Source organism: Bombina bombina, chromosome 4 (genome assembly GCF_027579735.1).
Source record: "Bombina bombina isolate aBomBom1 chromosome 4, aBomBom1.pri, whole genome shotgun sequence".
In the NCBI taxonomy this organism is placed as follows: Eukaryota; Metazoa; Chordata; class Amphibia; order Anura; family Bombinatoridae; genus Bombina; species Bombina bombina.
The window spans coordinates 1,057,996,649-1,058,019,712 of NC_069502.1; the positions used below are offsets into that span (position 1 = coordinate 1,057,996,649).

General features: G+C 42.2%; 1 protein-coding gene across 1 annotated transcript in view; it reads left to right on the top strand.

Moving 5' to 3' along the window:
- The first annotated feature begins 18,333 nt into the window (after nt 1–18,333).
- Nucleotides 18,334–23,064, top strand: part of ASB3 (ankyrin repeat and SOCS box containing 3) — a 623,585-nt gene continuing 618,854 nt past the window's right edge. The window contains exons 1-2 of the mRNA XM_053712695.1: nt 18,334–18,409; nt 18,523–18,681. Of these exons, the coding sequence (XP_053568670.1) occupies nt 18,334–18,409; nt 18,523–18,681 (235 nt within the window). The remainder of the gene's footprint in view (nt 18,410–18,522; nt 18,682–23,064) is intronic.

The following is a 23,064-nucleotide window of genomic DNA, read 5'->3' on the forward strand; positions in this document are numbered from 1 at the left end:
TTCCGCAGGCCAGAGTGGGTCATTGTCACGACCGACGCCAGTCTAGTGGGCTGGGGTGCGGTCTGGGAATCCCTGAAAGCTCAGGGTCTATGGTCTCGGGAAGAGTCTCTTCTCCCGATAAACATTCTGGAACTGAGAGCGATATTCAATGCTCTCAGAGCTTGGCCTCAACTAGCAAAGGCCAAATTCATAAGGTTCCAATCAGACAACATGACGACTGTTGCTTATATCAATCATCAAGGGGGAACAAAGAGTTCCCTGGCGATGAAAGAAGTGACCAAAATAATTCAATGGGCGGAGGATCACTCCTGCCACTTGTCTGCGATCCACATCCCAGGAGTGGAAAATTGGGAAGCGGATTTTCTGAGTCGTCAGACATTTCATCCGGGGAAGTGGGAACTCCATCCGGAAATCTTTGCCCAAATAACTCAATTATGGGGCATTCCAGACATGGATCTGATGGCGTCTCGTCAGAACTTCAAGGTTCCTTGCTACGGGTCCAGATCCAGGGATCCCAAGGCGACTCTAGTAGATGCACTAGTAGCACCTTGGACTTTCAACCTAGCTTACGTATTCCCACCGTTTCCTCTCATTCCCAGGCTGGTAGCCAGGATCAATCAGGAGAGGGCCTCGGTGATCTTGATAGCTCCTGCGTGGTCACGCAGGACTTGGTATGCAGACCTGGTGAATATGTCATCGGCTCCACCATGGAAGCTACCTTTGAGACAGGACCTTCTTGTTCAAGGTCCATTCGAACACCCAAATCTGGTCTCCCTCCAACTGACGGCTTGGAGATTGAACGCTTGATTCTATCAAAGCGTGGGTTTTCAGATTCGGTGATAGATACTCTGGTTCAGGCCAGAAAACCTGTAACTAGAAAAATTTACCATAAAATATGGAAAAAATATATCTGTTGGTGTGAATCCAAAGGATTCCCATGGAATAAGATAAAAATTCCTAAGATTCTCTCCTTTCTTCAAGAAGGTTTGGAGAAAGGATTATCTGCAAGTTCCCTAAAGGGACAGATCTCTGCTTTATCTGTCTTACTACACAAAAGACTGGCAGCTGTGCCAGATGTTCAAGCATTTGTTCAGGCTCTGGTTAGGATCAAGCCTGTTTACAGACCTTTGACTCCTCCCTGGAGTCTAAATCTAGTTCTTTCAGTTCTTCAAGGGGTTCCGTTTGAACCCTTACATTCCATAGATATTAAGTTACTATCTTGGAAAGTTTTGTTTTTGGTTGCAATTTCTTCTGCTAGAAGAGTTTCAGAGTTATCTGCTCTGCAGTGTTCTCCTCCTTATCTGGTGTTCCATGCAGATAAGGTGGTTTTGCGTACTAAGTCTGGTTTTCTTCCTAAAGTTGTTTCTAACAAAAATATTAACCAGGAGATAGTTGTACCTTCTTTGTGTCCGAATCCAGTTTCAAAGAAGGAACGTTTGTTACACAATTTGGATGTTGTCCGTGCTCTAAAGTTCTATTTAGAGGCTACTAAAGATTTCAGACAAACATCTTCCTTGTTTGTTGTTTATTCTGGTAAAAGGAGAGGTCAAAAAGCGACTTCTACCTCTCTTTCCTTTTGGCTTAAAAGCATCATCCGATTGGCTTATGAGACTGCCGGACGGCAGCCTCCTGAAAGAATCACAGCTCACTCCACTAGGGCTGTGGCTTCCACATGGGCCTTCAAGAACGAGGCTTCTGTTGACCAGATATGTAAGGCAGCGACTTGGTCTTCACTGCACACTTTTGCCAAATTTTACAAATTTGATACTTTTGCTTCTTCGGAGGCTATTTTTGGGAGAAAGGTTTTGCAAGCTGTGGTTCCTTCCGTTTAGGTGACCTGATTTGCTCCCTCCCTTCATCCGTGTCCTAAAGCTTTGGTATTGGTTCCCACAAGTAAGGATGACGCCGTGGACCGGACACACCAATGTTGGAGAAAACAGAATTTATGCTTACCTGATAAATTACTTTCTCCAACGGTGTGTCCGGTCCACGGCCCCCCCTGGTTTTTTTAATCAGGTCTGATGAATTATTTTCTCTAACTACAGTCACCACGGTATCATATGGTTTCTCCTATATATATTTCCTCCTGTCCGTCGGTCGAATGACTGGGGTGGGCGGAGCCTAGGAGGGATCATGTGACCAGCTTTGCTGGGACTCTTTGCCATTTCCTGTTGGGGAAGAGAATATCCCACAAGTAAGGATGACGCCGTGGACCGGACACACCGTTGGAGAAAGTAATTTATCAGGTAAGCATAAATTCTGTTTTTCTTGATGTTGTTTGTAAAATGTTTAAAGTACAAATATATTAAAGGGAAGGGAATGCGGGATGCTAGTGAGAACATAAGAAAAAATAAAAGGAAAGGGATAGTGGGGAGAACAACTAAAAATAACAACTTCCAAGAATTCCTATTGTATTGAACAGTTCAGATGCAGTAAATTATATGTTCAGTATAATACATTTCAAAAGTGTACCACACATAGCATACGGAAATGAAGTAAAAATAACCAATTAAATATCTAGGTATCTTTATCTTAGACCTAGATCTTTATCTATTAATGAATTGTTCCCATAAAAACATCATCTCATTTGCCCTGTTCTATTCAATTCAAAAGGGTAGGGATTTGGGAGGATTTCCAAAATGTAGGTATGAGGCGTTTAGCCGCATTTATCATGATCTGATATAAGCATCTTCTAATTTTACAAGAGATGTCAGAGCATTAAAAAGGATCCTTTCCGGGGTGACTGCAATTTGTACATCAATTATTTTGCATGCTTGGTTATGGACTTGATCCCAAAAAGGACGGAGGACATCACAACTCCACCTAATGTGGTGCATGGTGCCTTCCTGGTCAAAACCCCTCCAGCACTTATTGCTGGCATTACGGAACATGTGTTTTTATTTGCTAGGTGTCAGATACCATCTGGAAATAATTTTTATATTGGTTTCCAGAACTGCTGCAGAATGAGCTGATTAAGCAGTGGCTCTGAACCAAGATGTCCACTGTTTGAGAGATATAGGCTGATTTAGCTCCCTTTCCCATTTTCGTGTATCATTTGGTTTAGTGGGAGAGAATGATTTAAGGAGGCTTCTATACATTGTTGATATCACTTTTTTAGGGGTGGTTTGTGTTATGCAGAGGGATTCAAATGTAGTGAGTGGTCTTAGTAGATCCTTTTTTGACTTATGGGTAAGAATGTAGTGTCTAACTTGGTGATAAAACAACCAATAATTGAACTGGGTGATTCCCTTTTCTAATAATGTCTGTCTTTGAACTATATGTCCTAGTTCTGATAGTGTATGAATAGGAAGAAGATCCGACATTGATATATATTTGGAGGTAAGGTCTTTTTTGAGCAATAAAGTTGTTAGCAGGGAGTAAGGTGTTGAAATAAGATATTACTTATTGCGTATAGTAATCCAGTCTGACCAAGTGTCCTTTATTATTGGATATAAGGAGAGTGTATTTAATGGAAGCTTTTGGGGGGCCCAACAGGTCCCCCCAATGTGGGGTGTGTTTATTAATTGTGATTCTAGGTGAATATTTCTTTTGTATGATAAGTTTCCTTGCCTACACCATTCAATAACTCTGTTTAAGGATATCGGCAATTTATATAAATAAAGGCTAGGAACACCCAATCCACCATCTTCTCTATGTGTGTATAATGTATTTTTAGCTAGTCTTGGGGGTCTGCGGTGCCAGACATATGCGTCTATAATCGATTGTAATTTGCGTAATTCTGCTATAGTGCCTGGGATTGGAAGGGCCTTTTGGAAGAAGCGTCATTTTAGATGCTGCAATTCTCCCTAGCCAGGAAATATTCTTCTGGAGTCATGTAGAAGTTAGGGTGATAAACTCATCTTGTAAGCGACCATAGTTCAATTTACGTAAGTCGTCTATGTTAGAGGTTAAAAATATTTCTAAATATTTTAAAGCTTGTTTCTGAATTTTGAAGGAGTATTGTTGCCGAACTGTAGTGAGATCATTATTTGTTAAATTTATTGGGTATAGCTCAGATTTTGAGGTGTTAATCAGAAAATTAGATACTGCACTGTACGCTTCAAATTCAGATTGTACTACTGGGAGAGAATTTAATGGAGATGTTAGTGTCATGAGAATGTTGTCCGCAAACATTGCTAATTTATAAACTTAATCTTGTATATTGATTCCTGCGATGTTTGAGTTTTTTCGTAGTTTTATTACTAGTGGTTCTAGGGATAGCACGAATAAAAGAGGGGACAATGGGCAACCTTGTCTTGTACCATTACGGATTTCAAAATTTTCTGAGAGAGTGCCGTTGACCTTAACTTGAGCAGATGGGTTAGAGTACAATGCTAGATTTTTTTTAATAAATTTCATGGGGAATCCAAATTTTAGGAGTGTCACTTGTAAGAAGGTCCAATCTAATCTATCAAATACTTTTTCAGCATCAGTTGATAGATAGACTGCCCTTTAATGTTTTTTTATCCACTCTTCTTGTTAATAAGTTGCATGTAGATTGAGATTCCAGTTTGCCACTTTTCTTTTGACATTGTGAAGCCAAATATCTGAGCCAATGGGGCCCATTTATCAAGCTCCGAATGGAGCTTGTGGGCCTCTGTTTCTGGCGAGTCTTCAGACTCGCCAGAAACGGCAGTTATGAAGCAGTGGTCTAAAGACTGCTGCTCCATGACCCTGTCCGCTTGCTCTGATGAGGCGGACAGAAATCGCCGGAATTCAACCCGATCGAGTACGATCGGGTTGATTGACACCTCCCTGCTGGCGGCCGACTGGCCGCGAGTCTGCAGGGGGCGGCATTGCACCAGCAGCTCTTGTGAGCTGCTGGTGCAATGTTAAAGTGATCATCAATGAGTGCCCGGTTTTTAAAAATATTCGACTTTGTAGGAGTAAAAGGTAAGTATTTCTTCAAAACCAGTGCAATGTTAATTTTCATCAATGAAAGTGCCGCTGTTTTTAAAAGTATTTTTAAAAACCGGGCCCTCATTGATGAAAATTGACCTTCACTTTAAATGCGGAGAGTGTATCCGCATTCAGCGAGGTCTTGAGGACCTGATCCGCACTGTCGGATTAGGTCCGCAAGACCTTTGATAAATAGGCCCCAATAACTTCATCTGTCTCTTTCTGACAAAGTCATAACTTTGGGATCTAAATTAAAGTTGTTTTTTTCATGAACAAATATTTGAAAAACAACTATTACTTCAGATTTTCCTAAATTGATCATTGCATTACATTTTTTTTTACCAAAAAAGTGAGAAAAATATATATATATATGACAAAAAATTGTATATATTATATGATATTGTATATAGCCATACCTACTCAGTCCAAAAAGAGCTGTGACTTATCTCCCCCAGTTGTCGAAAAGGGCCTTGTTTAGGAGGATTCCTTCTCAGGACTTGGAGAAAAAGCAGCAGGGCTGAAGGTTAAAAACTGCAGGAAGATGCCAGAGGAAAAGGCGACCAATCTGAGACGAGCAGATGCTCTCTGATTGGTCGCCACTTTATTTAAATGTTCGAAAAGTTTTTTTTAGCTAATACAGTCTTTTTTTTGTTTGAAAAAGGCCCGTATACGCCTGAAACGCATCACCTTGACTTAAAAGTCCTGTTTAACTTCTTCTTGTACTGTTGGAGGTGTGTGAGGGGTGTCCACACCCGACGCCGAGGTTTCCAGCTATCGGCTGGGAATCTTGGTAGCATTTTCCTCTGGCATCTTCCTGCATTTTTTACCTTCAGCCCTGCTGGTTCTTCTCCAAGTCCTGGGAAGGAATCCTCCTAAACAAGGCCCTTTTTGCCAACTGGGGGAAAGAAGTCACAGCTCTTTATGGACTGAGTAGGTATGGCTATATACAATATCATATAGTTTATACATTTTTTTGTCATATATATATTTTTCTTTCTAATGACACGGTGAGTCCACGGATCATCATCAATTACTGTTGGGAATATCACTCCTGGCCAGCAGGAGGAGACATAGAGCACCACAGCAAAGCTGTTAAATATCACTCCCCTACCCACAATCCCCTAGTCATTCTCTTTGCCTGTAGTGCAAGGAGGAGGTGAAGTTTAGGTGTCTGATGAGAAGTTTTCTTCAATCAAGATTTTATTATTTTTTTTAGCAGAGTAAGCTTACTCTGTTACTTTCTGGGGTCTAGCCTAGTCCACATCAGTCTCTTCAGTAGGGCAGTGGTGGCTTTTGAGCACTTGAGAACTTGTGAGGTACAATCCTCACTGCATTGTCTCAAGAATCTGCTGTCCTAACTAGAAAACCTGAGTAGCTTTACTCAGTTTTTCTCTCTTCACAGGTCCATGTGAGGTGCTGCACCCTCTCAAACCAGGTGAGCTGTCCTGCTGCCGGACAGCACTTTCAGGTAAGTGCCATTTTAATTTTCTTTTGCAAGGAGATTGCTGGCACTTGTTACTGCTAAAAGCTGTCTTATTTAATATGGGACTTTATAAAAACTTTATGTTTGGGGTTTCTTTTATGCAGTTTGGGCATTGACACTGTGAGGTGATTTATGGTGGCTCAGTGTGTTATAGTAGTTTTTATACTTTAACTTTTGGTCATGGAGATTACTGTTGTAAGCCTTTTTTTGGCAGTTAGGGCTCGGTAACCGCTCTGTATTTGAAAAGGGGATTGTTTCTTCTGTGAGGGAAGTCACTCTGTGTCAGGATTCCCGCACTTGCATCACTAACTCCTCCCAACTTCCCTTCGTAACACCTGTGCACCTCTCATTAGGTGCTTAGTGATTTTCGTCTAGGAGACCTAAAGCTGCTAGATCCTAAGCTCCTTGCAAATAATTTACTTCTCTGATTGTGACTACAAACTCCAAGGAGAAACATTACCAACTTGCAGCTCTTCAACTCTCTTACAGCTGCCACAGGCTTGGTCTAGGAGGTATTTATCACTTTAACAATTTTACTGTATGTATTGACTTGTTCTAACATTGGAAACAGCACAGGATAACAAAGCTCTGTGACCGGAACACACCCCTTTGTGACGTCATCACTTTCATTTCTGTTTGCTGCTGCAGAGCTTCACAACAGGTTTCTTTGCTGCCTGTTTGCCTGTTAATTGTAATTGTAACATTTCTCTGTCTTCTGATATTTACTGCTGAGTGAAACTAAGATTCTATTATGCAGAGAATTTAAAGGAACACTCCTCTTTAAACTCTCATCCAGCAGTCTATTTGTGCAATCAATAACAGCACAACTTTGCTTGTTCAACTGCAGCTGCGTACATAAAGCAAGTCATATGTAATCTCATTACTACTAACAACTACACAGTAAAAAATCACTGCTTCTAAAAAAACCTCCTAGAAGTTTATGATAATCTCTGTGTTACATTCCAACATTTAAAGTCACAGTTCATCAACCTAGTCTGTAGCTGAGATCCACTTGAAACCTAAGTTTCACACTTGTGAAAGTTTCACTGATCCTTACACTCTGTGAGCTGCAGGACAGGTAGGCACCTCAGTAAAGCTTTTCAAACTATTATCCCAGGCAAATTTGCTGCTTGTCAGTTATGTTTTGATGCTCAGGTGGAACCCCCAGTTCCCTTTTTGGTCCTCATGCATTGAGAGAACTTTAAGTTATAAAGATAAAATATTTGACCATGAGCAACCATTATCCCAGGCAAATGCTGTTCAGGTGTCTCCTGTTGCAGATATGCCGCAGCTTTCTCCTCAAGCATCCCCACTTTTTCAATCTCCACATACAGTGCCCTGTGTTTCCTCTTGCAATCCCGTAGGATTTTCTCTACAAGACATAGCTTCCCAGGTATCCCTTGCGGTATCTGAGGCCTTGTTAGCTTTCCCCATGGCAGGGAAGGCGTAAAAGGAAATTTAAGGAAACAGTAAGGATTCTGATCAAGTTCTGGCTATCCAGAGTGTCCCTTCCCATAAGCCTGAGGAAGAAAACATGTCGGTAGCATCTGAGGGGGGGGGGGGAGGGAGGGGAAATCTCAGACTAAGACAGTGTAATTCCTTCTTCTGATGCTATAGTGGTATCCTTCAGATTTAAGCTAAAACACCTTCGCTTATTACTTAAGGAAGTTTTGGCTACTTTGAACGACTCCGACACAACTATCGTAGTCAATCCTAAAAAGTCTAGTAAATTGAACAAATACTTTGATGTTCCCTCCGCGGTGGAGGTTTTTCCGGTTCCTGACTATGCTGCGGAGATTATTGCTCCAGAATGGGAAAGACCTGGTATTTCCTTTTCTCCATCTCCTATTTTTAAGAAGATGTTTCCTATAGCGGATTCTATTAAGGAGTCGTGGCAGATGGTTCCTAAGGTAGAAGGAGCGATCTCCACTTTAGCCAAGAGGACTACTATTCCCATAGAGGATAGTTGTTCTTTTAAAAATCCAATGGATAAAAAATTGGAGGCTTTACTAAAAAAGATGTATGTCCACCGCTGCGGCTTACTGGTTTGATGTGTTGTCTGAATCTCTTCAGACGGATACCCCTTTTGATGAGATCCAGGACAGGATTAAGGCTCTCAAGTTAGCCAATTCCTTCATTACAGATGTATACTTACAGGTTATTAAACTGGGAGCCAAAATTTCTGGTTTTGCGGTCCTAGCCCGCAGGGCCTTGTGGTTGAAGACCTGGTCTGCGGATGTTTCATCTAAATCTAAGCTCATGGACATTCCATACAAGGGTAAGACCTTGTTTGGACCTGTTTTGGTGGAAATTATCTCCGATATTACTGGAGGGAAGAGTTCTTTTCTTCCTCAAGATAAAAAGAATAAGCAGAAGGGACGTCAGAGTAATTTTCGTAACTTTAAAGGCAAGTCTTCCTCCCCTTCCTCCAAGCAAGATCAAGCCAAGCCTTCCTAGATGCCTAACCAGTCCTGCAATAAGGGAAAGCAATCTAAAAAGCCTTCAGCTGATTCCAAGTCAGCATGAAGGGTTGGCCCCGATCTGGGAGTGGATCTTGTAGGGGGCAGACTCTCTCTTTTTTCCCAGGCTTGGATAAGAGATGTACCGGATCCCTGGGCGGTGGACATTGTCTCCCAGGGATACAAAATAGACTTCAAATCTTTTCCTCCCAGAGGCAGGTTTCTCTTCTCCAGATTATCTGTAGATCAGATAAAAAGAGAGGTGTTCTTACATTGTGTAAAGGACCTTGCCGTCCTGGGAGTAATAGTTCCGGTTCCCTTTCGGGAAAGGGGTCTGGGATTTTACTCAAATCTGTTCGTAGTTCCCAAAAATGAGGGAACTTTTCGACCAATCCTAGATCTAAAATGTTTAAACAAGTTTCTCAGAGTGCCATCCTTCAAGATGGAGACTATATGCTCTATTCTTCCCTTGGTACAAGAAGGTCAGAAGGATGTATACCTTCATGTTCCCATTCACAGGGACCATCACAAGTTTCTGAGATTCGCATTTTTGGACAATAATTTCCAGTTCGGGGCCCTTTCATTCGGCCTTGCCACAGCTCCCAAACTTTTTTCAAAGGTTCTGGGGTCTCTTTTAGCTGTGCGTCGATCTTGGGGCATTGCAGTGGCATCTTATCTGGATGACATTCTGGTTCAGGCGCCATCTTTTCAACAAGCAGAATCTGATAAGGAGATCTTGTTGTCTTTTCTTCTATCCCACGGATGGAAGGTGAATCGGGAAAAAGTTCTCTGGTTCCAGCTACAAGGGTCGTATTTTTGGGGACCTTAATAGACTCCCTGTTAATGAAGATTTTTCTGCCGGAGGTCAGAAAAAAAAAGATTTTCGCCTCTTGTTTTGCCCTTCAGTACTCTCCACGGCCGTCAGTTGCTCAATGTATGGAGGTAATCGGTCTGATGGTGGCTTCCATGGACATCATTCCGTTTTCTCGGTTCCACCTCAGACCTCTGCAGTTATGCGTGCTCAGACAATGGAATGGGGACTATACGGACTTGTCTCCGCGTGTAGATCTAGATCAGGCGTCAATGGACTCTCTTCCATGGTGGCTTTCCCAGGATCATCTCTCCCAGGGTACTTGCTTCCGCAGACCCTCCTGGATGATTGTGACCACGGATGCCAGCTTTCTAGGTTGGGGAGCAGTATGGGGTTCGATGAAGACTCAGGGCTTATAGACCCAGGACGAGTCAGTCCTGCCCATAAGCATCTTGGAGCTGAGAGCAATCTTCAATGCTCTTCTGGCCTGGCCTCAGTTAGCCTTAGCCCGGTTTATCAGATTCCAGTCGGACAACATAACCTCTGTGACCTACATCAACCACCAGGGGGGAACTCAGAGTTCCTTGGCCATGACAGAGGTGGCTCGAATTATTCAGTGGGCGGAGACCCTCAACTGCTGTCTTTCTGCGATCCACATCCCAGGAGTGGACAATTGGGAAGCGGATTTCCTGATCAGACAGACTTTTTATCCCGGAGAGTGGGAACTTCATTCGGATGTGTTTTCCAGCTTGACCCTCAAGTGGGGGGCAGCAGGAGTTGGATCTCATAATTTCTCATCAGAATGCCAAACGTCCGAGATACGGCTCGAGGTCAAGTGTGAGAATGGATCTGGATTCGTAGACCACAGCTGCAGAATTGTTTTGGAATTATGGTGCTTGTTTCACTTCCTTAAGGAGCGCACCTATTGCTCAGGTGCACACAGGTTAAGAAGTGATTTAATAATAGGTGGTTAATACACAGGTCTGAATATTTGTCAGATGGTATAAACAACAGTTAGGGTAGAGGAAGATTGTAAGAATTTGGATTCCAAGCTAATACAAAGGAGATATGGTAGAAACAGGTTATGCAAACATAAAGCAAATCCAGCACAGTAGGGGTTACTGGAGAGAGTAAAGATTCAGAGCGCAGTTCCTCTCTCTGAGCACTCTGTGTGAATCTGCCTGCTTGCAATTGACAGCGAAGGCTGTGAGAGCGCAGCTCCTATGTCTGTGTACTCTGAGTGGAACTGCCTGTTAGCAATTGTCAGCGTGAAGGCTGTGAGAGCGCAGCTCCTATCTCTGTGTACACTGTGTGTAACTGCCTGTTAGCACTTGCCTGTGTGAAGGCGGTGAGGTCAGCTGCAGAGTTTATTGCAGGGAGAGGTGTAACAGCTGAACATCCAATGTAGAGAGCTGCACCAAGGTTAATTAAATTCTCCTTGTAAAGGTATATTAACTTAGAACAGGATACCTTAGACACTGAGGCTCAGTGTAATTTGTAGAATAGGACGTCCTATATTTGTAATCCAAATTAGGTAGATAGAAGCAATCAAAGTTACTCCAGATACACAGCGTGCAATTCAATAGCAAAACAAATTACCAAGCACTTGTCTGCAGGTGTGCTGGTGCTGAAATAGGGAGAAGGGGTGGAGTTACTAGGTGACTGGAAGATTAACCCTTACAGGTCCCCCCTCTCAGGCAAGCCGTCCCACGGCTTGCGGACGGGGGCGATCCGGATGTCGCCGATGGAACAAGGCAACCAATCTCGGTGCGTGGATGTTTGCAGAAGGTTCCCAGGAGTCATCCTGGCTGGAGTAGCCCTTCCAGCGAACCAGATACTGAATTCCTCCGTTATGATGCCTGGAATCTACTAGTGCTTCAACTTCGAATTCGTCTGGTAAATCCCGAATTGGGTCCGGAGGAAGAACAATAGTGGTGTCCCTCATCGGTCTAGCAGGTTTTATCAGGGAGACATGGAATGTGGAGTGGATGTGCAAACTAGCAGGTAGAGCCAGAGTGACAGCATTTTCATTTACCAATCTAGTTATGGGAAAAGGCCCTATGAACTTCCTGGCTAGTTTCTTTGCAGGAATGTTCAAACGGAGATTTTTGGTTGAGAGCCATACGAGGTCTCCAACAGAGTATACTGGAGATGGTCTTCTCTTCTGGTCATAATATTTCTTTTGAGAGTCTTGGGCCTGTTTGATGTTATCTTGAAGAGTCTTGAAGACCTCCAGCATGGAATTAGTCTGCTGATCCACCAGTGGGGAATCTGAGACAACACCTGGGGCTAATGAGAATGTAGGATGAAACCCATGATTGGCGTAGAAAGGTGACATCTTAGTACTGGCATTACTTGCATCATTATAGGCATATTCGGCGAGTGGTAAGTATTCCTCCCAATCATGTTGATGTTGTGAACAGTAACACCGGAGGTACTGCTCGAGCCATTGGTTCGTTCTTTCCACCTGACCGTTCGTCTGTGGATGATAGGATGACGAGAAACAATGATCGATCTGCAGAATTCTACAAAGATGTCTCCAGAAGTTGGACGTGAACTGTGTCCCTCTGTCCGAATACAGTGTAGAAGGGATTCCATGTAATTTGATTATATGCTTGATGAATAAAGCTGCTGTCTCTGATGCTGTAGGGAGTTTATGATAAGGTACGAAGTGTGCCATCTTAGTAAGATGATCTACGACAACTAGGATTGTTGTTTGTAAATTCGACACAGGTAGCTCTACGATAAAATCTAGACCAACATGTTGCCATGGTTTATCTGGAATGGGTAAAGGTATCAGAAGTCCAAACTGACTTTTATTTTCGTTTTTACAGGTGGTGCAGATAACGCAACTACTTATGTGTTCCTTTATTGAGTCCTTTAAGCCAGGCCACCAGAATTCTCTTGTAATTTTTTCTGATGTGCGTCTCACTCCCTGATGTCCAGATAGAGGAGTATCATGGAACAAGTGAATCAATTGTTGTCTGAGACTGACTGGGATATACAATTTATCATTGTGGTAGTAGAGGCCATTGGATTGTAGAGAGACCTGATCCTTTGGAAGAGTGGTATCAGTCTTCAGTGCCTCCATGATTTCTTTTGAATAGGATGATATAACTCCTAGGAAGCGTTCTGGTGGTATCATAGAATTTTGTGTTGGGGTTTCTGGGGGTTTGTCTTCTTTTCGTGACAAGGCATCTGCCTTGCCATTCTTGTTTGCTGGACGATAGATTATATTAAAGTTGAACCTGGAGAAGTACAGGCTCCATCTCACCTGTCTTGCAGAAAGGGTCTTGTTGGTTTGCAGATACTCCAGGTTTTTATGATCAGTGTAGATTACCTCTGGATGGAGAGCGCCCTCGAGAAGATGCCTCCAATGTTCTAGAGATCTCTTTATTGCGAGGAGTTCTTTGTCACCAATGGGATAGTTTCTTTCAGCAGGTGACATGACTTTGGACAGGTAAGCTACTGGATGGAGTGGTGTGGCTGGTGACTCTCGTTGTGATAGGACTGCTCCGATGGCGTAATCCGAAGAATCCACCTCCAGAGTGTATGGTAGATCAGGATTGGGAAACTTCAAGATTGGAGCTGAAGTGAAACGGGACTTCAATTCTAGGAATGCATTGTTTGCTTGAGGATTCCAGCGGAATTGCATAGAACCGGTTAGTGTTGAGAGAGGTTTCTCAATTTTCGAAAAATTCTTAATAAATTTGCGATAATAATTGGCAAATCCTAAGAAACGTTGGAGCTCCTTTTTTGTTGTTGGTATTTTCCAATCAATGACTGTCTGCACTTTATTTTGTTCCATCTCAATTCCGGCAGGAGAAATATGATATCCTAAGAACGATATTTGGTTTGTGTGGAACACACATTTCTCCGGCTTAGCGTACAAGTGATGTGTACGTAAGCGGGAGAGGACCCACCGGACATGTTTAATATGCTCGGATATATTTTTTGAATAGATTAAGATGTCGTCTAGATATATGACGATACATATGTCTAAGAGATCTCTAAAAATATCGTTGATGAAAAATTGAAACGATGCTGGGGCGTTGCAAAGCCCAAATGGCATCACAAGATATTCGTAGAGGCCGTACCTGGTACGGAACGCGGTGAGCGATTCATCACCGTCTCTAATGCGGACCAAATTGTAGGCTCCTCGCAGATCAAGCTTTGTATAAATAGTAGCTTGATGCAATCTTTCTATAAGTTCGGGAATTAACAGGAGAGGGTACCTATTTTTAATTGTCCTCTTATTAAGTTCCCGATAGTCTATTATGGGACGTAGAGATGAATCTTTGTTTTTAACAAAAAAAATTCCTGCTCCAGCTGGAGAGGTGGAGGGACGTATGAAGCCCTTACGTAAGTTTTCATCCAGGTATGTTTTCAAGTAATCCAATTCTGGCTTACTTAGAGGGTACAAATGACCATAAGGAACTACTGCTCCAGGCTGGAGATCTATCGGGCAGTCATAGACTCGATGTGGCGGTAGTGCCTCAGCCTCCTTTTTGCTGAATACGTCAATGAAATCGGAATATTCTTCAGGAAGTGTGAGTTCGTTTTCTTGAAGTTGTAGGAGCATACCCTGATGTGTATAGCAGGTGGTCTTGCAATAACTGGATGAGAGATCGACCGACAGGTCCTTCCAATTAATTTGTGGCTGGTGTTGCTGCAGCCAACTTAGGCCTAAGATTATAGGGAACAAAGGTGACGGTATTATATCGAATGTGAGATATTCGGTATGCCCTGATGGTGTTTTTACCTGTAAAGGTATTGTCTGCTGTGTAATGGGACCTGTGGAGATATTGGTACCATCAATAAGGCGAATAGACACAGGTTGTTTCTTGCTCACAAAAGGAATTTTATTGACAGCTACAACATCTTTATCTATGTAATTTCCATAGGCTCCGCTGTCAACTATGGCATTAGTCGTCAGCCTGTTTTGGTCCCACTGTAAATGGAGAGAGAGATAACAGTAAGTGGAATTGCTCTGACAGGCATGTGCAGAGTGAATGTGATGGAACTTATTTTTTCTTGGTTTAAGAAGTACTGGACATTCTTTTACGGTGTGGCTGGGATTTGCACAGTACATACAGAGGTACTGTGTTCTCCTTCGGTTCCGTTCTTCCGAGGTAAGAGGACCTCTAATCACACCTATGTCCATAGGTTCGACTGTATTCCTGCTGGTAGTTGCTGGTTTAACATAAGTCGAGGGTTTAGATGAGCTTTCTGGGGTACCCCTCTCAGTTCTCCTTTCTCGCAGCCTTCGATCTATTTGTATTGTTAGCTTCATTAATCCTTCCAAGGTATCGGGAAGCTCTACTCGGGCTAACTCATCCTTTATAGGATCTGAGAGTCCAATCCTGTATTGATTTTTTAGTTCGATGGCATTCCACTGCGAGTCGGTTAAATACAGTTTGAACTCTGTGATATACTCTTCAACCTGACGTCGGCCTTGTTTGAGGCCTCTCATATTGGATTCTGCAGATAACTGTAGGTTTGAATCAACGTAAAGTTCATCCATGGTAGCGAGGAACTGAGGGAGGGAGGATAAGACTGGATCATTGGCCTCATACAGCGTATCTGCCCACACCCTAGGTTCCACTCGTAGGAATGATATCATAGTTAACACTTTGATTTTATCTGTACTATAGGTCTTTGGCTTCAATTGAAACAGCAGAGTGCAAGCATTTTTGAAATGTCTGTAATACTTGCGATTACCTGAGAAGGTATCAGGCAGCGACACTTGAGGTTCTATAATAGTCTCTGTAGTGGGTGGTTTTGGAGTGAGGGAGTCCCTAATTATTCCTCTTAAGGTCTGGTTCTCAACTTGAAGCTCCCTGAGTCCCTGTGAGAGCTGGTCCACTCTCTGGGATAGGTTATACACCACTTGTGGCAATTCTGCTGGGTCCATTTTTATCGGCTTGGTAATATGTGAGAATGGATCTGGATTCGTAGACCACAGCTGCAGAATTGTTTTGGAATTATGGTGCTTGTTTCACTTCCTTAAGGAGCGCACCTATTGCTCAGGTGCACACAGGTTAAGAAGTGATTTAATAATAGGTGGTTAATACACAGGTCTGAATATTTGTCAGATGGTATAAACAACAGTTAGGGTAGAGGAAGATTGTAAGAATTTGGATTCCAAGCTAATACAAAGGAGATATGGTAGAAACAGGTTATGCAAACATAAAGCAAATCCAGCACAGTAGGGGTTACTGGAGAGAGTAAAGATTCAGAGCGCAGTTCCTCTCTCTGAGCACTCTGTGTGAATCTGCCTGCTTGCAATTGACAGCGAAGGCTGTGAGAGCGCAGCTCCTATGTCTGTTAGCAATTGTCAGCGTGAAGGCTGTGAGAGCGCAGCTCCTATCTCTGTGTACACTGTGTGGAACTGCCTGTTAGCACTTGCCTGTGTGAAGGCGGTGAGGTCAGCTGCAGAGTCTATTGCAGGGAGAGGTGTAACAGCTGAACATCCAATGTAGAGAGCTGCACCAAGGTTAATTAAATTCTCCTTGTAAAGGTATATTAACTTAGAACAGGATACCTTAGACACTGAGGCTCAGTGTAATTTGTAGAATAGGACGTCCTATATTTGTAATCCAAATTAGGTAGATAGAAGCAATCAAAGTTACTCCAGATACACAGCGTGCAATTCAATAGCAAAACAAATTACCAAGCACTTGTCTGCAGGTGTGCTGGTGCTGAAATAGGGAGAAGGGGTGGAGTTACTAGGTGACTGGAAGATTAACCCTTACATCAAGTGATCCGCAGGCATTTCTGATCGCTGCTCTGGCAGTTCCTTGGAACTTCAGTCTACCATATCTGTTTCCTCCATTCGCTCTCCTTCCAAGAGTCATTGCTCGAATCAAGCAGGAGAAGGCGTCTGTAATTTTCTTAGCCCTGGCGTGGCCTCGCAGGATTTGGTATGCAGACCTAGTGGAAATGTCATCCTTTCCACCTTGGAGACTGCCTCTGAGGACGGACCTTCTACTTCATGGTCCCTTCCTTCATCCAAATCTCATTTCTCTGAAGCTGACTGCTTGGAGATTGAACACTTAGTTTTAACTAAGTGTGGATTTTCAGAGTCGGTCATTGAGACCTTGATTCAGTCTCGTAAGCCTGTGACTCGCAGGATTTACCATAAGATTTGGCGTGAATCCAAAGGATAATCTTGAAGTAGAGTAAGGATTCCTAGGATTTTGTCCTTTCTCCAGGATGGTCTGGAGAAGGGTTTGTCGGCAAGTACTCTAAAGTGTTAGATTTCGGCATTGTCTATTTTGTTACATAAGCACTTGGCGGATGTGCCAGACGTGCATTCGTTTTGTCAGGCCTTGGTTAGAATTAGGCCTGTGTTTAAACCTGTTACTCCTCCATGGAGTCTTAACCTTGTTCTTAAAGTTTTAAAGCAGGCTCCGTTTGAGATTATGCATTCTTTAGATATTAAGATGTTATATTGGAAAGTTTTGTTTCTTGTTGCTATTTCCTTTGCTCTGAGAGTTTCTTCCCCTTATCTTCTATTTCACTCTGATAAGGTGGTTCTGCATACTAAGTTTGGTTTCCTGTCCAAGGTTGTTTCGGTCAAGAATATTAATCAGGAAATCGTTGTACCTTCTTTGTGTCCTAATCCTTCTTCTCACAAAGAACTCTTGTTACATAATCTGGATGTTGTGCGAGCGCTAAAATTTTATTTGCAGGCAACTAAGGACTTTCGTGAGTCTTCTGCATTGTTTTCTGGGAAACGCAAGGGGCAGAAAGCTACGGCTACTTCACTTTCCCTTTGCCTGAAGAGCGTTATTCGCTTAGCATATGAGACTGCTGGACAGCAACCTCCTGTGAAAATCACAGCTCATTCCACAAGGTCTGTTTCTTTTTCTTGGGCCATCAAAAATGAAGCTTCTGTGGAACAGATTTGCAAGGCTGCAACTTGGTCATCTTTGCACACTTTTTCCAAATTCTATAAATTTGATACTTTTGCCTCGGCTGAGGCTTCTTTTGGGAGAAAGGTTCTTCAAGCAGTGGTGCCTTCTGTTTAAGTTCCTGTCTTGTCCCTCCCTTATCATCTGTGTCCTCTGGCTTGGGTATTGGTTCTCAACAGTAATTGATGATGATCCGTGGACTCACCGTGTCATTAGAAAGAAAACAAAATTTATGCTTACCTGATAAATTTCTTTCTTTTTTTGACATGGTGAGTCCACGGCCCGCCCTGTATTCAGACAGTTTCTTTTTATATAAACCTCAGGCACCTCTGCACCTTGTGTTACTTCCTTTCTCTCCTTTCCTTTTGGTCGAATGACTGGGGGATTTTGGGTAGGGGAGTGATATTTAACAGCTTTGCTGTGGTGCTCTTTGCCTCCTCCTGCTGGCCAGGAGTGATATTCCCAAGAGTAATTGATGATCCGTGGACTCACCGTTTCAATAAATAAATAAATGTATCACTTTTTTTGGTAAAATTTAAATAGATTTTAATCTGTTAAATAAAGCTAATAGTTTTAGAAATGGTTGCACCCTATTACTCCCTTTCTTAGCTCTTTACCCCATACTGTACTTATTAGGAGTGGGTAGCACCAGGGGATTCCTAAGAGACCCTTGCAATTTCTAAAGTTATACAACATAATCTTGTTTTTCCCCTTGAGAGTCCACTTATTTTTTCCCCTATTTTTGATTACAATTTTTTTGTCATTATGAACTCAACCAATAGATACCACCCATATTTTACTTACAGAACAGAGGATATGGCCTATGTTATGATGCTGAAAAGCTTTTGAGTAATTTTCTTTTAACACTACTTCCATGTATTCTTACTTTTAGCTTTTATAAAATATTGCTATGGTAATATAATATAATTTTTCTTATTTTTTTATCTTCAACAGCCCCTTCCAGTTCATACATAAAATCAAAGACTTTTGAAGGAGAAACTGCTCTTCATCTTTCTGCTAAATGTGGCAGTGTTTGTTGTGCACAGCTTCTGCTGGAAGCTGGAGCTGATCCAAATGATGTAACTAACGAAGAGACAACTCCACTGTTTTTAGGTAAGGAAATCATATAAGCAATATATAACAATTTTATATCACTTAAAAAATCATATTTCTTTCCTAAGACATGGAGAGTCCACAACTTCATTCCAATTACTAGTGGGATATTCAAGTCCTGGCCAGCACTAGGAAGCAAAGAGCACCCCAGCAAAACTGCTAAGTGTAACTGCCTTACCCATAACCCCCAGTCATGATCTTTGCCTCTGTCAATGGAGATTGTGTGAAGTTAGTGTCTGAAGAATTTAATCCTTTTATGGGCACTTTTCGCTGCATGTAGGGATGGGGTTTAGCTGTGTCCACGTCAATCTCTTGAGAGTAGTGGTGGCTTTTAGCAGTTCAAATGTGAGGCAGTCCTTTGCTTTACTTTTAACACTTTGCTACCTCTTTGTGGAAAGCCAGAGTTGGTTACTCTGTTCTTTCTTTTCCTACAGGTCTATGACAGGGAACGTCTGCCACACCTAGAGGATCTGCATCTCTTATGCATTAGGATCTAAGGTAAGTGCCTTTGCCTTCTAGGTAATGAAAGACAGCTGCACTTATGGGGTTAATCCTCCTAAATTAGATCCCCTTTGTTATATTACAGTTCACAGGATAATAATCCTTGACTATTTTAAGGATTCATATGGGCACAATTTTTAATGTCATTTTTTATTAGGGATATGTTATTCCTAATTTGAGCATAAGAACAATGGGCTGGGATGTCATTTTTGGCTTGGGAGTTAAGTCTATTGAGTCTGCAGTGTTTTTCACTTGCGGTTGTGTGTTAGACGTTTATGCTGTTTTTAAAGATTTAAAATGGTGCCTTTTTATTTCTCTTCTGAGAAACTGTGAACGGACTGATACAGTTGAACAGATACAGTTGAACAGCTCTTCAAGTGAAAGCTACTCTTAGTGATCCTCATCAGATTGTATTACCAGCAGATCCATCTCCATCTGACAGTCTGAGGTGTTTTTTGATTTTATAAAATTTTTATTTTTTTTAATGCTTGTTAAAATTTAAAGCAGTTTATTTTTCTGTTAAGCAATCTGAGGTAATTAATAAAATTTTAAGCATTTTATTTTTCTTTTTTTGCCTATTTCTTGTGGGAATTTAAAGACAATGGACTTAGAACAGAATCAGTCTATTTCAAAAGATAAATGTTTACTTTGTTTAGAAGCCTACATTGTTTTGCCTATGCAATTTTCTTCTTCTTGTTTATCTAAGACTTTGAAACTTAAAGAGAAATTACTCCTTTCTGAGCCTAATGTCTCTCAGGATAATGCTTTGTGTGACATGCCTCAGCTTTCTCCTCAGACGTCCCAAGCCTTAGTTGTTTCTCATACTGTGCCTTCTGTGTCCTCTTATCGTGTGTATATTTACCTGGGGATTTTTCCGCTCAGGTTTCTTCTGCAGTATCATCGGCTTTGTCAGCTTTCCCTTTGTTGGGTAAGCGTAAGATAAAATTTAAACACTTGCCTATTGCTAAGGTTCCTGATTCTAGAACTGCATTAGCCACTCTTGCTCAGATGTCTGATGATAACACTTCAGTAGCTTCTGAAGGTGAGATTTCAGACTCTGACACTATTGCAGAAAAATCTTCAGAATCTGAAGAAGTTAATTTTACATTTAAGCTTCAGCACCTCCGATTAGTTTTGAAGGATGTTCTAGCTACTTTGGACGACTCTGAACTGGTGGTTGCTATCAATCCCACAAAGTCCTCAAAGTTGGGTAGAGTCTATGATTCACCATCTTCTGAGGAGGTTTTTCCAGTACCAAAGAAGATGTCTTAAATTATTGCTCAGGAATGGGACAACTCATGGGTTCCTTTTTCCCCTTCACCTGTTTTTAAGAAAATGTTTCCTGTGGCTGAATCTATTCGTGACTCATGGCGCACTGTTCCTAAAGTAGAGGGAGCCATTTCTACTCTTGCTAAGAGAACTACATTCCTATAGAGGATAGTTGCTCTTTTAACGATCCAATGGACAAAAAGCTAGAGGCTTATTTAAAAAAGATGTATATCCATCAAGGATTACAGTGGCAACCAGCAGCAATTATTGCTATGGTTGCAGGTGCTGCATCTTATTGGTGCGATGCTTTATCTAATCTTATCTCAGAGGAAACTACAGTAGAGGAGATCCAGGATATCCAGGATAGAATCAAAGCTCTTAAATTGCCCAACACATTTATCTATGATGCCAATATGCAGATAATTGGTATGGGAGCTAAGATGTCTAGCTTCACAGTTATAGTTCGCAGGGCTCTGTGGTTAAAATCTTGGTCTGCTGAGGTCTGTTCTAAGGCCAAGCTTTTGGCTTTGCCTTACAAGGAAAGACTCTGTTTGGACCTAGTCTGGAAGAGATCATTTCAGAGATTACGGGTGCAAAGGGATCTTTCCTACCTCAGGACAAGAAGAACAGACCGAGGTCGTCAGACTTCTAATTTTCGTTCCTTTTTGTAACTTTAAGGGATAAAAGCCCTCCTCTTCCTCATCTAAACCAGATCAACCCAGATCTTCTTGAAAATCCAACCAGCCCTGGAATAAGGGAAAACAAAATAAGAGGCCTTCTTCTGACTCTAAATCAGCATGAAGGTTCCGCCCCCGATTCCTGTGTGGATCAGGTGAGGGGCAGGATTTCTATTTTTCGTCAATCGTGGATACGCAATGTCCAAGACCCTTGAGCGGTGGACATAGTATCTCAGGGTTACAGAATGGGATTCAAGTCTTGCCCTCCCAGGGGCAGATTTCTCCTGTCAAGACTTTCCTCAAACCAAATAAAGAAGGAAGCCTTCCTAAACTGTGTAAAAGACCTATTCTCTCTGGGAGTTATTGTTCCTGTCCCTCTAGCAGAACAGGGTCTAGGATTCTACTCAAATCTATTAGTAGTTCCCAAAAAGGAGGGAACTTTTCGACCCTTTTTAGACCTCAAGTGTTTAAACAAATTCCTCAGGGTTCCGTCCTTCAAGATGGAAACTATTCGTTCCATTCTCCCTTTGGTACAGGTTTGCCTTTCTGGACAAACACTTCCAATTTGTTGTACTTCCATTTGGTCTGGCCACGGCTCCCAGAATATTTACAAAGGTTCTGGGGGCGCTTTTGGTTGTGATCAGATCCCAGGGAATTTCTGTAGCACCTTATCTGGACGACATCTTGGTTCAGGTGTCATCTTTTCAACTAGCCCAATCTTATACAGAGATGCTGTTGTCTTTTCTACGTTCCCATGGGTGGAAGGTGAATTTGGAAAAAATTTCTCTTGTTCCATCTACCAAAGTATGTTTCCTAAGGACTATAATAGATTCCCTGTCCATGAAAATCTTTCTGATGGAGGTCAGAAAAGACAAGATTCTTGCTTCCTGCCTTTCTCTCCAGTCTGCTTTTCGTCCATATGTGGCTTAATGCCTGGAGGTGATTGGTCTGATGGTGGCATCAATGGACATCATTCATTTTCCTCTGTTCCATCTATGACCGCTACAACTTTGTTTGCTCCGTCAATGGAACGGAAATCATTCGGATTTAACTCAGAGGATAAATCTGGACCCTCTGACAAGAGACATTCTCTCATGGTGGGTGTCACAGGAACATCTGTCTTGGGGCACTTGCTTTCTGAGACCTTCCTGGGAAATTGTGACTACGGTCGCCAGCCTGTCAGGCTGAGGTGCTGTTCGGGGCCCTCTAAAAACTCAGGGCCTGTGGTCTCGGGAGGAGTCCTCTCTTCCCATAAACATCTTGGAATTGAGAGCTATCTCAATGCCCTATTAGCATGTCTTCAACTGGGGTTGGTCCGGTTTATAAGATTTCAATTGAACAACATCACCTCAGTGGCTTACATCAACCACCAGGGAGGAACTCAGAGTTCCTTAGCCATGAAGGAGGTGACTCAAATTCTGCAGTGGGCAAAAGCCCACGATTGTCTCCTATCTGCCATCCACATTCCAGGAGTGGACAATTGGGAGGCAGTTTTTTTGAGCAGATAGACTTTTCTTCTGTTAAGTGTGATCAGTCCACGGGTCATCATTACTTCTGGGATATTACTCCTCCCCAACAGGAAGTGCAAGAGGATTCACCCAGCAGAGCTGCATATAGCTCCTCCCCTCTACGTCACTCCCAGTCATTCTCTTGCACCCAACGACTAGATAGGATGTGTGAGAGGACTATGGTGATTTTATTTAGTTTATTTCTTCAATCAAAAGTTTGTTATTTTTTAATAGCACCGGAGTGTGTTATTCCTTCTCTGGTAGAGTTTGAAGAAGAATCTACCAGAGTTTTTACTATGATTTTAGCCGGAGTTGTTAAGATCATATTGCTGTTTCTCGGCCATCTGAGGAGAGGTAAACTTCAGATCAGGGGACAGCGGGCAGTTTATTCTGCAAAGAGGTATGTAGCAGTTTTTATTTTCTGACAA